Source organism: Crocodylus siamensis, chromosome 1 (assembly GCF_052110815.1).
Source record: "Crocodylus siamensis isolate JL-2025a chromosome 1, ASM5211081v1, whole genome shotgun sequence".
Taxonomy (NCBI): domain Eukaryota; kingdom Metazoa; phylum Chordata; order Crocodylia; family Crocodylidae; genus Crocodylus; species Crocodylus siamensis.
Genome location: NC_143395.1, coordinates 168,046,673 through 168,061,660, shown reverse-complemented (window position 1 = coordinate 168,061,660; position 14,988 = coordinate 168,046,673). Strand labels below are relative to the sequence as shown.

The 14,988-nt window shown below is 41.6% G+C and overlaps 1 protein-coding gene across 7 annotated transcripts in view; it reads left to right on the top strand.

Annotated features, from left to right (window-relative positions):
- MARK1 (microtubule affinity regulating kinase 1) overlaps positions 1-14,988 on the top strand; it is a 130,619-nt gene that overhangs the window by 84,505 nt on the left and 31,126 nt on the right. For all 7 annotated transcript variants that reach the window (XM_090048597.1, XM_090048588.1, XM_090048559.1 and 4 more), the window contains 3 exons: positions 72-128; positions 11,711-11,947; positions 12,028-12,147. In XM_090048597.1, the coding sequence (XP_089904723.1) occupies positions 72-128; positions 11,711-11,947; positions 12,028-12,147 (414 nt within the window). The remainder of the gene's footprint in view (positions 1-71; positions 129-11,710; positions 11,948-12,027; positions 12,148-14,988) is intronic.

Sequence of the window (14,988 nt, the reverse complement as noted above, 5' to 3'; positions counted from 1 at the left end):
TAAGAGATATGAAATTCTATTATATAGGGATTCAAATTTAATTCATCTTACTGACAACATTGGTCTTTCAGATTGTATCTGCTGTGCAATACTGTCATCAAAAGTGTATCGTTCATCGTGATCTCAAGGTAGGCTGCTGTTTTTCACTTACTTATTGATATTGATAGTATTTGAGTAAATTTCCTTCCTTGGCCATGAACAAGCATGGCTTTCTACCAATGGAAATGTTCCATCACTGGAAATTCCTCCAGGAGAGGGAGCAGCACAGGCATTCAATCTGCAATCACACGCTCTCCTCTGATCTGTGTACTATGCCAAAATTGGGTAATTCCTTGTCTAGCGAAAATGTAAGGAGTCACAGCTGCTCCAGTCGTCCCATTCCCAGAGGGACTGGAGCACCGGGTCCAAGCTCCCCTCCCACTCCTCCAACTGGGGACACTGGCCAGAGAGCACATGGGAAGCAAGGAGCCGCTGCACAGGGAGCATTTTCCCACTGTTCAATACCTCTTGGGACCAGAAGGAGGCAAGCAGCAGCTACTCCCTAGGCTGCCTTCATACCAGGGTGACCCTGATTTTGAAAAGATGCAGGGAGCATTTCCTTGCTGCTCAACTCCTGGTCCACAGGAGGAGTTGAGCAGTGGCAGAGTGTCCAGGTATTGTTTTCCTGGGAGCAACTCTCCCAGGAACAACCTCTATCAGATGAGAGAATGGGTTATTTTTTCTCCTGGAACCACAGTTTTTAGTCTGGGAGAAACTGTATGAATGTCTATACGCTCATTGTTTCTACCACAAGAGCAGCAGTTTTCCTGGTAGAAATGTGATGCCTGTACATGACCTTTCTCTTTGAATATAGCTTCCATTATTGATGTATCTACATTTCTCAAACATGATAATGAAGTTAATTTTTCCTATACTCCTACAAGACAGGTAGGTATTGACGTCCATATTTTGTACTTGGGAAACCGAGTCACAGAAATTCTGGTGTGTCCATTGTCCATCACTGCATTTTTTTTTTCTGCTTTTCATATTAAAATACTGGGCCCTTGATGATGGACTGCCTGCCTTTCTGCTAGTTTTGAATTTTTCTTGGCCAAAAGTGTTGGCATCATGTTGTCTCCTGCATGTCTTGCATGCATGTTTGTTTTGGTAACAGGAATAAAAACACTTCTCATCATTTAAAGGCAAAATGTATGTTAAATCTGACATTCTTTTTTGAAGCTTTTAACTCTGGTACAGGTGTCCCAATACCTGTATAAGCATTCCAGCCACAATCTTTGTCCTTACTTTATGGCTAGTTTAGCTCTCCAGAATGAGGAATTCAGTTTTACAGCATCTGTTTGAAGCATGTCCCACCACTATTTGGTACTCTGTGCTTATGAGGTGATGTCCAAGTATTTGGAAAAGCAAACATCTTGGTCTGGATTTGTTTTGCATTGTACATTTGTACATGTACAAAAGGGTGAAATTCCATTATCCAGCATTTTATCCACATTAGTTTTTTGGGGATTTTCCCCAAGCCCTAGCCCTCGCACTCCCACCCCTCACAGACCTAACTGCATACAGCTGCCACGGCTGTTCCCACTACCCTGCATGCTGGCCATATGTGCTCGCAGACACACATGTGCCTGCTGCCTCCAATCATCCTCCCCTGCTTCCACCACCAGAGCAGAACACAATCTAAGACATTTGGCTCGGTTTTCAAAAAAATGCCCGGACAGAGATTGGAGGGTCCAAAAAGAGGACACGTCCAGGAAAACCTGGACATATGGTAACCCTACAGAAAGCCACTCAAGAGTTACTGTTGTAGCCTTATGAGCTCTAGCAGCTGAGATGTTGTCATGCCCCTGATGCAGGAAATTTAGGCCTGTGAGTCCTCAGAGAGATGGCTCTTTTGAGCTCTTCTGTACCTTGCTCCAGAAACTGCACTAGTAGAGTTGCTTTGAACAACACACCCTTTTGTGTGGTGAAAACAACACTGATTCTTCAAGTGATTATCCACATATATTTTACTTTTTTGGTTGGGGTGAGAGACCAGATCTCTCTGAGTAAGAATGTCTGTTGGGATCACATCTGGGCCTTCACATCTTCTGGTGCCACCTAGCAAACGTGATTAAATTCAGGACAGTTTCAACCACACTCTTACTTCCTTATTACCCATAACTGAGGTGGAGCATCTGCAGCCCTGTGTTTTCTTCTCACTATTTGCTTTCATTTTCTTATTAGCCATGTTATTATTTTTAGCCCATTGGCAACACATACTTTGCATGGACCCCTATGAGGCTGGCAACAGGAAGTTACATATTTCTGCCTCGCCACATTCAGTTAGCAAGGACAGACTATTATTTTAATAGAACTCTAGCCAGCTATACATAATTTCGTTGTTTTCCTCAAAATATAAAACATGACAATACTATAGCTGTTTACCTTTTAACTGATATTAGTGCTTTCCAAAAAGCAACCGTATGTACCTGACTTGGCCCAAAACTATGATGGGCTTGAACAGCAAACTTTATTCTACTTTCCCCTCCTTCTGCTTACTGAGTTATGTTGAACACTTCCATCTCTACAAGCTTAAGCATATAGTATCCATATCTCTAGCTTTTGTTAGGTTCCCAGTTTGCACTTGTCATTGTGGTGTTTTTGTTGCTAACCACATCCGCAGCCACCACCTTCATATACCACCTTCATATAACAGATTAGGAACAACCACAAGCCTAATTAGTCTTCTGATCGTTCTCAGTTCTGTCTTGATAAACCTGAGGTCTCTTGTCTCCTAACAATGATTTTCTCTTTTCTCTCTCTGTCTACCTCTGAACACTGTTTAACAACATTTTTACCTTTTGAATTTTCTTTCTGGAACTTCCCTGTATCTGACTATCTCGCAGATGATTGCTTGAAGTCCAAGGTGTGTTCTGGTTATGGTGCTCTTGTTAAATAGCTTGAAAGGCATGTGGAAATATCTAAATAGTCGATTGCCTCCTGCAAAAGGTGCTGAATAGCACTTTTAAATGTTTATATAATTATTACTTTCTAGCTATGAGAACTGTTGTTCTGAAGAATTTTTTACTGAGTGATGTTCTTAAGCCTGGCCAAAGCTCTGGTTGACCCTTGGTTACCATGGAAATAGACAATGCCCCAAGTATCAAGACTTGTTTAACATCGAGGGTCCTAGACTGAAAAATCCTGAGGGGCAGAATTTTTTTCCTTTTCATAAGATTGATGTCTGCTTTATATTAAACAGCTTGCATCATCCTCAGTTTTTAAACTACTTTTTTTTTTTAAACACTAAGCACACCTATTTCAGGCAACAAGAATACTTTTTATGTTTGTTGTCTTTTTTGAGGGGGTCAAATGCTTAATGTATATCCAATCTGTGTAGGTAGCTTCTGTAGAAAATTCTTATTACACAGGTCTGTTGCATGTTTTGCAGGCAAAACCATCTCTTCCTGTTGTTCATAGATGTAGGGTTGGAAGGGACTTAAGTAGATCATCAAGTCCTACCCCCTGCCCTGGGTAGGAGAGAATACTGGGCTCATATGACCCCAGCAGCTAGGTAATTGTCAACCCTCCTCTTAAAGCCCCCCATGGTAGGAGCCAGCACCACTTCCCTTGAAAGTTGGTTCCAGATCCTAGCCATCATGACTGTGAAAATAGTGTCTTCTAATGTCCAGCCTGAAGCTACTCTCAAACAACTTATGGCCGTTATTCCTTGTTACTCCAGGAGGTACACAGGTGAACAGGGTCTCTCCCATTCCCCGATGGTCCCCCCTGGTAAGTTTATAGATGGCCACCAAGTCCCCTCTCAGCCTTCTCTTGTGAAGGCTGAGCAGGTTCATGTCCTGTAGACTCTCCTCATAGGGTCTGCCCTGCTGTCCCTGGATCATGCAAGTGGCCCTCCTCTGGACCCTCTCCATGCTAGCCACATCTCTCCTAAAGTGCAGTGCCCGGAACTGGACGCAGCACTCCAACTGTGGCCTGACCAGTGTTGCATAGAGTGGGAGGATCACCTCCTTGGCCCTGCTTGTGATGCATCTGTGGATGCATGACAAGGTGCGGTTGGCTTTACTGACTGCCTCCTCACATTGGTGGCCCATGTTCGTCTTGGAATCGATAATGACTCCAAGATCTCTTTCTGCCACTGTGCTTTCAAGAAGGGAGTTCCCCAGCCTATAGGTATGCTGCTGGTTCTTACTGCCTAAGTGCAGTACCCTGCACTTATCAGTATTGAATCTATTCTCGTTGTTAGGAAACATTGTTAGGAGACTCTTCTCATTCACCCACCCCTGTAATCTGTCCAAGTCCAGCTGTATCCTGTTCCTCCCTTCTGATGTGCCCACCTCGCCCCACATCTTGGTGTCATCAGTGAATTTGAACAGAGTACTTTTCACACCCTTGTCCAAGTCACTAATAAAGAGATTAAACAGTGTGGGCCCAAAGATCAAGCCCTAGGGGACCCCACTGCCCAGATCCCTCTAGGTCGAATATGACCAATCCACCACCTCTCTCTGGATGTGGTACTTCCAACCAATTTGCCACCCATCTGACTGTGTAGGCATCAATGCCACAGTCGCGTAGCTTTTTAATGAGAATGGGGTTGGACATAGTGTCGAAGGCCTTCCTAAAGTCCAGAAAAACTACATCCACCGCAACACCTGCATCCAGTGATTTTGTGACCTGATCGTAGAAGGCAGTCAGGTTGGTCCGACAGGACCTGCCCCTAATGAACCCATGCTGGTTGCCCCTGAGCATCATCCCCACCCCGCTGGTCCTTCCCAGATATGCTCCTGGATAATCTTCTCAAAGAGCTTCCTTCAGGATTGAAGTAAGATTAATGGGCCTTTTTTGAAACTGGGGACAACATTGGCCTCTTCCAGTCGTCTGGCACCTGGCCAGAGCACCACGAATGCTCGTAAAGCTGTGCCAGGGGGCCCTCGATAACCCCTGCCAATTCCCTCAGCACCCTGGGGTGGAGAGCATCTGGACCTGCTGATTTGAACACGTCCAGCGCCTCCAGAAGTTCCCTAACTCAGTCCTCCCGAGCCCTAGGCCTGGCAGGGTCACTCCTAAGTCCATCCTGAATCCCCGTGGGGGAGTCCTGGTCCCTGCACAAAAAAATGGAGGCAAAGAAATTGTTAAAAATTGTGTGTGTGTGTCTTTACTTTTGTGAAGCCATTTTCATATTTAGTATCTGGAACTCACTGAAATTGTGGACTTCGGTTTGAGCTATTAAAACATCTTCCAGGATAATTACAGCTTATAAAAATAACTATATGGCCTTCCCAAGAAGTTTGTATTCAATTTAATAACTGCTGCCTTAAAATACCATATTTATAGAAATGTCTGTTACTCCAAAGAGTAAGCCTATTTGATGAAGAGTAAGCCTGTTCATTTAAAATACTACATTTATTTGTTCTCTTCTGCTTTGCTTTTTATATCCAGTAAATTTTAAGCAACTTATATCCTCCAATATGATACAAGGAGGATAAGTTAGCCATACCTTTCACATGGCAGTTCTGTTTTAAAGGATTTATTTTGCTGTTTCTGTAAGTATTGATACCATATTTTCTCACATACCACATGCCCCAAATGAAATGCATCCTGTTTTTGGGAAAGCAGAATGCAGTAAACAAGATTTTTTTTCCAGAGTTGTGGGTGACTAAGTGACACAAAGTAAGTCCTTCTGGGAACATAGCGTCTAGGATATGCAACACCAGGAAGTTCTTGGTGCCAGCTGCCTCACCCAGACTGGCTTCTAGGATGTGACACTTCCTAAATGATACTCCTGTGTTTACAGAAGAACTTACTCTGTTGCACACAGCTAGACCAAGGTCCTTAAAAGGCAATAGCAAGACTGGTAGTTCTTTAGTGTAAGTAGTTCTTTATATGACCTTCTGTAAATAAATAAAAAAAAAAAGTGGTGTTTCCACATTACAGACCACCTCAAGATGCTACTAGCAGCTCACCTGATGCTTCAGACACAAGCTGCAGTGTTCAACCAATAGCTTCAGCAGCAGCTTGATATGCACAATATGCTTCCTTTCCAAAGAAGAAAACAGCTTCCCTGCTTAAAACACGTATCCCTTTTATGGGGGACTGATGTTTGGGAAAACAGAGGTGTGTGTTGTATATGAAAAAATATGGTATTTCTCTTCCCAAGCACCTGCCACTGCCCCAGCCGTACTCCCTCCCTCAACATGGGAGTCTCAATCACTAATCCCCTGGCCCCCCCAACAGGCAAGGAGCTGCTCTCCAAACTGTTAGGCTGTATTCCTGGCTGCATGCATGCAGTGGAAAGGCATATTTTGCCCAAAAGCTCATCGTAACACTTCACAACTACAAGTTGGTCCAGGTAAAAGGTACTGACTAGCTTTGTAAGTTTTACTTATAATTGAAATTTATGACAGAAATGTAGTTTGAACATGCGTTTTCTCTGAAATATACCTGCTATTTTGAATTATGCTTTTATGCTTTTATGACATGGGAACTGAATTGAACAAAGGAAAAATGTGTATTTGGAAATACTGAAATGGTACCCTCTCTCATCTGTTCTCTCATATTTACCAAGAACAGTTGTTGAATGGGCAAAAATTTTCACAGCAGAAAGTATATGCATGTACACTAACATGTAACATTTATCAGCATGTCCCACTGTAGGGTACAGCATTTTCAGTGAAAGTGTGTCAGTGTTGCTCAGTGTAACAACTGTTTGCAGTGGCTGGGCCTCTAGAAAAATCAGAGAAGTTAAGGATTAACCAGTAAGTGGGAGTGTATGTAACCTAAAGATTACTTCATTTTTGCAGTGTCAAGAGCCTCTGCTGAGGAGAATAAATTTTTGAGGCTAAAGTCTAAACTGTGAATAGACAAGTATATGTTTGTTACAGGGCTTAAAAGGAGGCACCATCAATTTACTCTAGTGAAATTGTTAAAAGAAATTCCAGCTTTAATGCTATAAAAATCTTGAAAGATACTTTTAGGAGCAAGCAAACAAATTTTCATCTTTATTTTTTTCCTTTGTTATCTTTATCCCCTTTCCTAAATCCATCTAATTACTCCTTTTGGTTAGAAATATTCTTTTCTCAAGAATATCTCGGTATGAATTTTAGTTCAAAACTGCATTATCTGGATGAATCTCTTCCCACCAAAATCTAATTGTATGGCTAAGAGCCTTCCTGGTCTGTAGTGAGAGTAATGATTGAAGCCTTAATCTCACTTTATAAAATCATGGAATCAAAGAATTACAGGATTGGAAGGGACTTCAAGAGATCATCTAATCCAGTGGTAATCAACTTGGTTTTTGTTTTTGGCTGGTTGGGCAGTACCCAAACTGTCTGTGGGCTGGATCTGGCTGCTAGTCCCAATCTGGCATGGGATAGTTGTGTCATGGGCCCATTTAGCTGTACAGAGGAGGCAGGGGGCATTCTGGCTCCTACCTGCCCCTGAGCATGGCCCAGCCCTGTAGGGGGAAGGAGGCTTGACCAGGCCCAGTAGTGGGGTGGAGGGAGGGAAGGCTTGAGCCAGCCCCAGCCCAGCCCTGTGGAGGAAAGAGGGAATGGCCTCACCTCATCCAGTTGCAGGGGTGGGGACATGACCTGGCCCCAACCTGCTGCATGGAATTTGGGAATTGAGCAGTGGGGGAGAATGGTTACATTTATTGTCACTGCTTCCCTGCCATCAAATTTTCCAATCTGTGGAGAGCCCCTTAGGCTGGATACCAACGCTCCATGAGCCATATATGGCCCACAGGCTGGAGGTTGAGCACCCTGATCTAATCCAAGATTTTGTCAACCACACACATTTTAGAAGCATGAAGAGTGAAGCAAAGAAGGCATTCAATCTTTTCTGCATTATCTATAATTTGCTCTCACTCCTGAGTTAAATAATAAACTTTTTAGTCTTCCTTTTGCCTCTAATGTATTATGAAACGCAGTAGCTTTCCTTCCCCGTGTCCTGAAATGAAAAAAATATGCCCCAATGTATTACAGTAATTTACCGAGCTATTTATGGTCTGCTGTTTTGCTTTTCCAGTACATATTCAGGTAATTTAAAATCTCCTATTCTCATCAAGTTGTCTTTTGGATGCTTCTGCTTTGTTGCTCAACAAGTATCTTATTCACCTCCCATTTCTGAGTACGTGATCCATGATATCAACACTTTCTTTTTCCCTTTTATCTTCACACGAAAAACACTCAGCAAATCTATTCTTTCTTGTTGAACTTCAGAGTAATACAATCCTTGCTACATGGTATAACACCCATTTTATTTGCTTGCCTGTTGTTTTCAAACAAGTTATACCTTGCTTTACCAATATTTTAGTCCTGTCATTTAGTTATGTCATTTTTGTTGCTCAAATGAGACTGATAATTCTTCCTATTTATGCCCCATACTCCTGACATCAGCATAGAGATTTGGCAGATGGTCTGTTACCCTCATTTGTGTCCCTTATCACCCTGTTGCAGATTTCCCACCAGATTCCAGCCTTATGTCTAGATCACTATTGTGTACAGTTGTTGCTTTTATTTTCTTTTAACTTGAGTTCTGGGCTTTTTTTGCCAGTTGCTCTCAGACCTAGTTTTAAGTGTTACTTGGTGTCCCAAGATACCCTTTCCCCTCCACAGAAAGTGAACCTTTTCTCTTGCCATTTCTGCTGTGTCAGATCTTGTGCCACGGCTGAGAAGGTAAAGCCACCTGTATCAACTTCCATTTTAGTCTTTTCTGGGCCTTCACTGGGGAAGCAGTATTTTCTATCCCAAATGAACAGGTAGCTGTGGGAAAACTCACCTGGCTTAACTCCTCATCTCCTAACTGCCTCAGTTTCTCTTGGATCTCCAAAGAAGTTTCATTAGGAGCAATGCCAATCAAAGCTTTGGGGGTCAACATTTGAAGAAAACAAATTATTCCCTTTTTGCCAGTTTTAGCCACGCTTTGTCTTATTCTTCATAGATAGAAAATGCCCCGTCATTTTCAGTTGGAGGAGAAGCTTTAGTGTCTGCTTGATATCAATACTATACAGTACCCCTGTATTCTGGTTAAGACGTTCCATTACTGTTTATTTATCTCCCAGTCTTCATGGCTAGGGATGGACATTACACATAAACCAGTTTAAGTGATCAGAAACTGGCTTAAACCTGTAACAGAACAGATGTTCAGTGCACATAAACCAGTTTGAAAATGGCTGAGACCAGTTTAAGATAAACCTTGTTGAATGTCCTATCAGACTTAACTGATTTGGGTAAAACTGGTTTATACAATGTCTGTCCCAGACCCCTTGCTGGTTTAAGGTTTTAAACTAGACTCTCCCAGCATCCTGGCATGCTCTCTGGGCTGGGTGGGGCTCGCTAACAGGAGCGATGCATAGGGGTGCGCGGGGGTGCCAGTGCACCCCCTGTCTGGCCATGCTCCCTGTTTCACCGGCTGGCAAGAGGGTAGGCAGGAGCACCAGTGCTCCCCTGTGAGCGCCAGCCAGGGAGCGGGGCCACCAGCAAAAATGGCCATGCTGATTCTGGAAGTAGCTGCGGGAGTTCCGGAAGTGGCATGGCCACTTTTACAGTGAGTGAAATCGGCCATATGATCAGCTGCTGGGGGACATCCCCCCCCATCCCCCAGTTGCTGACTGGTGTCAGGGGGGGCATGTGCTCCCCTGATTCAAGAGGCACCAGACACCCATGCTCTCTGGTCCACACCAAAACTGGCCTCTCCCCTCTGCTCCCTGGCTGGAGCTTGGCAGAGACTTCAGGCATCTGCCTGGCTTCCCCCTTGTCCCCACCTCCCCTTCACAGTCCGTGCTAAGCAGGGATCCCCTATCCCCTCTGCCTAACCCAGACACTTCTCAGCGTTAGCTAGCAGACCACATGCTGGCTACAGTCGGTGCTGTGTCAGACAGGACAAAGACAACATGAGCAGGTAGCTGGTAATGTCCCTCTGTTGTTTTTTCATGGGGTGAGCAACACTGAATTATCAATTTCCTGCTGGGCTGGTCAGAAGGGGGAGGGGGGAAACCCCTCCCTAATCAGAGTGTCCTGCCAGGGCCTGGCCCTGGCCCCCTTAACATAGTGTTAGGAAACGGCGGGCTGGTCTAGCGCCCCCTGACTTCTAGCCTGAGCCACTGCAGGCATGTACCTGCATTTCTGGTATGTCTTTGCAATTGCAAACTGATTCAGTCTAGCCAGGTTAGACTAACCTGCAAAAATTGAATCAATTCAGGCTCAGGTTTTTTGAATGTCTGTCCCTAGCCCATGAGTATATGACCTACCTCAAATTTAACTTTTGTCAAATGCATCTTGTCCATGTAGAAGCATATATTCAACATATTAATACCATGCATATGTATGTGAAATTGCAGCATGTGATATGTTTATCTTCTTTTTGACAGCCTTATCTGCTCATATTTTCAGGTGTATCCTAACATTTTGAATAACCACTCTAATGGAAACTGCCCCATTTTAAATCAGTTTTCCAGAGATTAATTTCCTCCAAAATTGCATCTGAATGAGGCTTAAAACCAAAGTACTTGCTGCTGGAAGATTAAACGTTGCTCTAGCTTTACAGTCTTGCAGTATATGTATCTTGAGTTATTCCAGGGATAGATTTGAGTGCTTCATGCCATTGGTAATAGAAGATTTCCAGCTTCCCAATAGGATTCCACACTTCAAATGAAGCTGCATAAAGTTCCAAAATATGAAACTTCAGTACATCCACTGAATTTTTTTGGATGCAGTTTTGTTCGAGATTCATTTTAGCAGTTCTCTGTAATTTTGCATTTGTCTTTCTTTGAGCCCTACATGGTTGCACTTATTTCAACTCAGTACCTAGTTTTACAAGGGGAAATAAATTGACATCAAAAGATTTCTGAACAATTTTACTTGCAAAAACTTTTAGATTGAATTGTTTGACACACTTAAAAGATAACAGTAAAACAATTTTCTCCAGTTTGTTTTAGATTTGACCTGCATATTTGACCATGGCTTTACAGTTACTGAGTTATGCTACTCTTCCTTATTCAACCTGATTAAACTTTTATAGCACTCATCATGTGTTATGCCATGGGATTATATACTACTTAAGTGCTGCAACTTCATCTGAGATTTTAGTTGCTGTTAAAGAATACCATATAACAGTTGCAGAGATGAATCTTTGGCAAAGGATACTGACATGAAATATAAAAAGTACATTTGAATATCTATTGCCAGAGCAAAGCAGAGAAGATACACTCTGTAGTATCTTGAACTTTCCTTCTTTCCAGTAAACACACTGTAAACACAGTAAAATGTGCAGGTGCTCAAATTGTCCTGTATGGAAACAAATGGCTGAGTGAATATATTTAGACCTGAGCATTTGTTCTGGAAAATCTGGTATTTACAAGTCTGGTGTTTAGATTTCTAAGTAATTGTAAACTGACCCTGAAACAACACTAGTTACCTTTTGCACATAGGTAGCCAATTTTAACTTTGGTCTATCTTACACCTGGCAGTAAATATAATATGTACTGTGAATCTTTAGTATTTTACTGTTTTTGTACTTTTGACCTTTTGAATCGGGTACCATATTTTGTATAGGAACACTCTTTTCCAGAGGAATTCGTTCCTTTTATTCTCCAAAAAAAAAAATAGCATCATGCATTTTAGAAAATGTAACCTTTCTTCTTTCTGTCAAGTGATCTTGTGTCTGCATCTTATATTAATTGCCCATGTTTTTCTTTCAATATTTTTCTCAGGCAGAAAACCTTCTACTTGATTCAGACATGAACATTAAAATTGCAGACTTTGGTTTTAGTAATGAATTTACAGTTGGTAATAAGCTGGACACATTTTGTGGAAGTCCTCCCTATGCTGCTCCTGAACTTTTTCAGGGAAAGAAATATGATGGCCCAGAGGTGGATGTGTGGAGCCTTGGAGTCATTCTTTACACACTAGTCAGTGGATCATTGCCATTTGATGGTCAGAATTTAAAGGTACAGTTAACTTTTGAAATCTTCATGTCTGCTCTCTAATTTTTCAATGTCAGTGATACATCTTTTTTCATTTTTTTAAGGAACTGAGGGAGCGAGTATTAAGAGGGAAATACCGTATTCCATTCTATATGTCCACAGACTGTGAAAATCTACTTAAAAAACTTCTAGTCTTGAATCCAGTAAAACGAGGCAGCTTGGAAGTAAGTAATTTCATCTTTGTTTAAGAAGTGAACTCCAGAACTGTTATGATACTTTAAATTCGGAATAAAATGTGGGATTTTCCTTCCTAAAGAAAAGACACGATTTATTTGTTAGAGGCCTCAAATTCTCAGGCAGGTATAGCAGTAGAGCAGTGCAGTTGGATATGGGGAAAAGGCGAGAGATGAAGTCTTTTTCTTCATTTTTGGGTGATTGGTTTTTGGCATTGGTTCAAAGGTGGGGAAGTGTCAAATGGAGTTGTAGTTAACTTCTCTTTGTAACAGATTTGTTTTGAGAACGCCCAAGCACTCAGGCCAGTGCAAAGCAACACCATGAGAACTCTTGCCATGCCATAACGTCCAGCCTAAGGAGGGTGGGGGCCATTTGAGTAGCTTTGTCTAGAAGAGGAAATGAGTTTTCGTTTGTCTGTCATTATAAACATAAATATTAAGAGCCAGTAGACTGGCAAACTCAAGAGTTATTGGCTATTTTTTCTTAATTTTGTTTCTTCTGAATTTTTGCTTGGCAGTAATTTATTTCTAGTTACCTGAGAGTTTAGCTGATTCTGTACTCTCTTTCAGCTAATGAAAATGCAAAGTAGCATTGTCATGTGGATTTGCTTTTAAAGCATCTGCCAGATTACTAGTTGTTTCCCAAGAAAAGTCATTTGCCTGTTCAGTCAGGTGCTTTAAAGGCAATCATTTATGCAGCCAACTTAATTTTAAAAAAAAAGGAAAAAAAAGTACTTCTCAAATGGCTGAAGCGCTGACTTGACATGCTATAGTGGAGCTTGGCAGCATTTTTGCAGCTGGCAGCTGCTTTGAACGGAGCTTATTTTTGAGCACATGCTGCTACCAATCTGGCCTACTCTGGTGCCAGACCCGTAGTCGTCACGTCCTGTCTGCCCCCCCATCTCCCCCAGCCATGCTGGCATTTCTGCTCTCTGCTGCCAAGGCAAAACCCATGGTGACAAAATGCCTTGGATGCCCCTTCCACCCCCTTGTTCTGCAGCGTGGGTAAAATAGCCTGTGGGCAGTAGGCTGCCAACCCATGTTTAGACTTCATGTTTGATTTGCATAGAGATTCATGCCACAAGTTTCAAATATGTTTTTGATTTGCTTTTGTAGCTCTGCAACAAAGAGAGACTATTGAAAATAGGACTGTTACTAGCAAATAGGCCAACAATTAGCAATGAAAAAAGTCAATGATGAAATAGTTCTATGAGATGCAATCTCTATTATTAGTCACTCGTGAACTTTTTTCATTTCCATATGTATGCTTTCATAGTAGTGGATACTGTTCTAAAGAATAAATACTATTTAAACTACTTTTTCTTTCAAGTGTGGTGATTTGTGCTTTCTGGCATATACTCGATACAGTCCAGGATGCATTTTCATAGGGAGCTGTTCTGTGCATAACTTTCTTTCAAGTTGGTTTTACTTTTTGACTGGTTAAAAAAAAAAAAGTATTTTTTATTTCAGAATAATTATGTTCAACAGGTTATGGGGCAGGTAATGGTGTATAACTTGCTTGTTGCTTGTAATAAATTATATCTAGATATTCCTGCCTGAAGAATGTGGTATAAGAGCTTAGTGGAAGAAACTGAAGGATTGGTTTCAGAGTGATTGGCTTCTTTCCAGGTTTCCATTTATGATTTTATGTTCAGAAATTAGGTCATCTTTATAAACGTTTAACAGGTTCACACTTGGGAATACCAGTTCTTTAAAACCTGGAGGCCAAACTTGGCTTCTCGCTATAGATATGATAATCATCTAAATTTGGTCTTTGAAACGCTTCTTTGTTACTGTGGGGTGGTGTTAATGGCAGCATCACTGGAGCTTAGCATATTAGTTGTTGCCAAATAGGTAAAACAGTGAAGTAAAAAAGTAAAAATCAAGGGTCTGAGGCAGATTTGAAATGAACATTAGGAATATGAAATGAATATTAAAAAATAATCCATCGTCTCATTGGAGGAGGAGAGCTGGCATAAATAGGTTTTTTTACTAATAGGTTATGAAGTATTTGAGGTAAAAGGTATAGGTTAAGTGATTCTGCTTCTTTCCTTTTTAGGTATGTGTGACTGGTACACAATTGCTTTTAAATGCATATTTCCACCAGTATGCATATTTATAAGGGTTTTGGAAGTGAGCGTGTGAAAAATATATGCATGTTTGGGCTTTTGAAAGTCTTCTGTTGAATCAACTTTGCTCTCTTAGTTAATGACTTATTGTTTCTGAGCTGTGCTCTATCACGGCCTGGTCTTGCACTGCTCAGTAGAGCTCTCTTTCATGCTGTCTCCCAGATCATCCAAGGGGATGTTTACCACTCACAATTACAGCAAAACTGGAACTAAAGAAACATCTTTTAAATAGTACTTTAATCCTAAACTGGATCAGTTACATTTTACAAAGTTTGTGTAAGCCAGTGATTCTCAACCAGAGTGTTATAGTACTGTGGGGTGCTTTGAGGTATTTTCAAGATGTTGTGGGGTGCCATGCAATGTTAGCACAGTTCAGTGTGGAAATATGATTCACAAGATAAACCCAGAGATAACCAACAGTAAGCTATACTGTGAAAAACATTCACGTATTGTGTTTTTTCTCAGTTCTTTGCAGCTGAAGAATTGTTCTATTGGGTTTTTTTTGACAAGGGAATAATAAGGGAAATCTTAAGCTGGCACTTTCCAAGGAGTACCTCAAGTCTAAAAGAGTTGAGAACTCCGGTGTAGGCTTTTTTACATAGTTGCAGGAAAGATAGAAACACACTAGAAGTCTGAAACTGTGACTGCAAAGCATGCCAAACAGCAAAGGGAGGGACAAAGCTAAGAGAACTGCGTCAGAAGT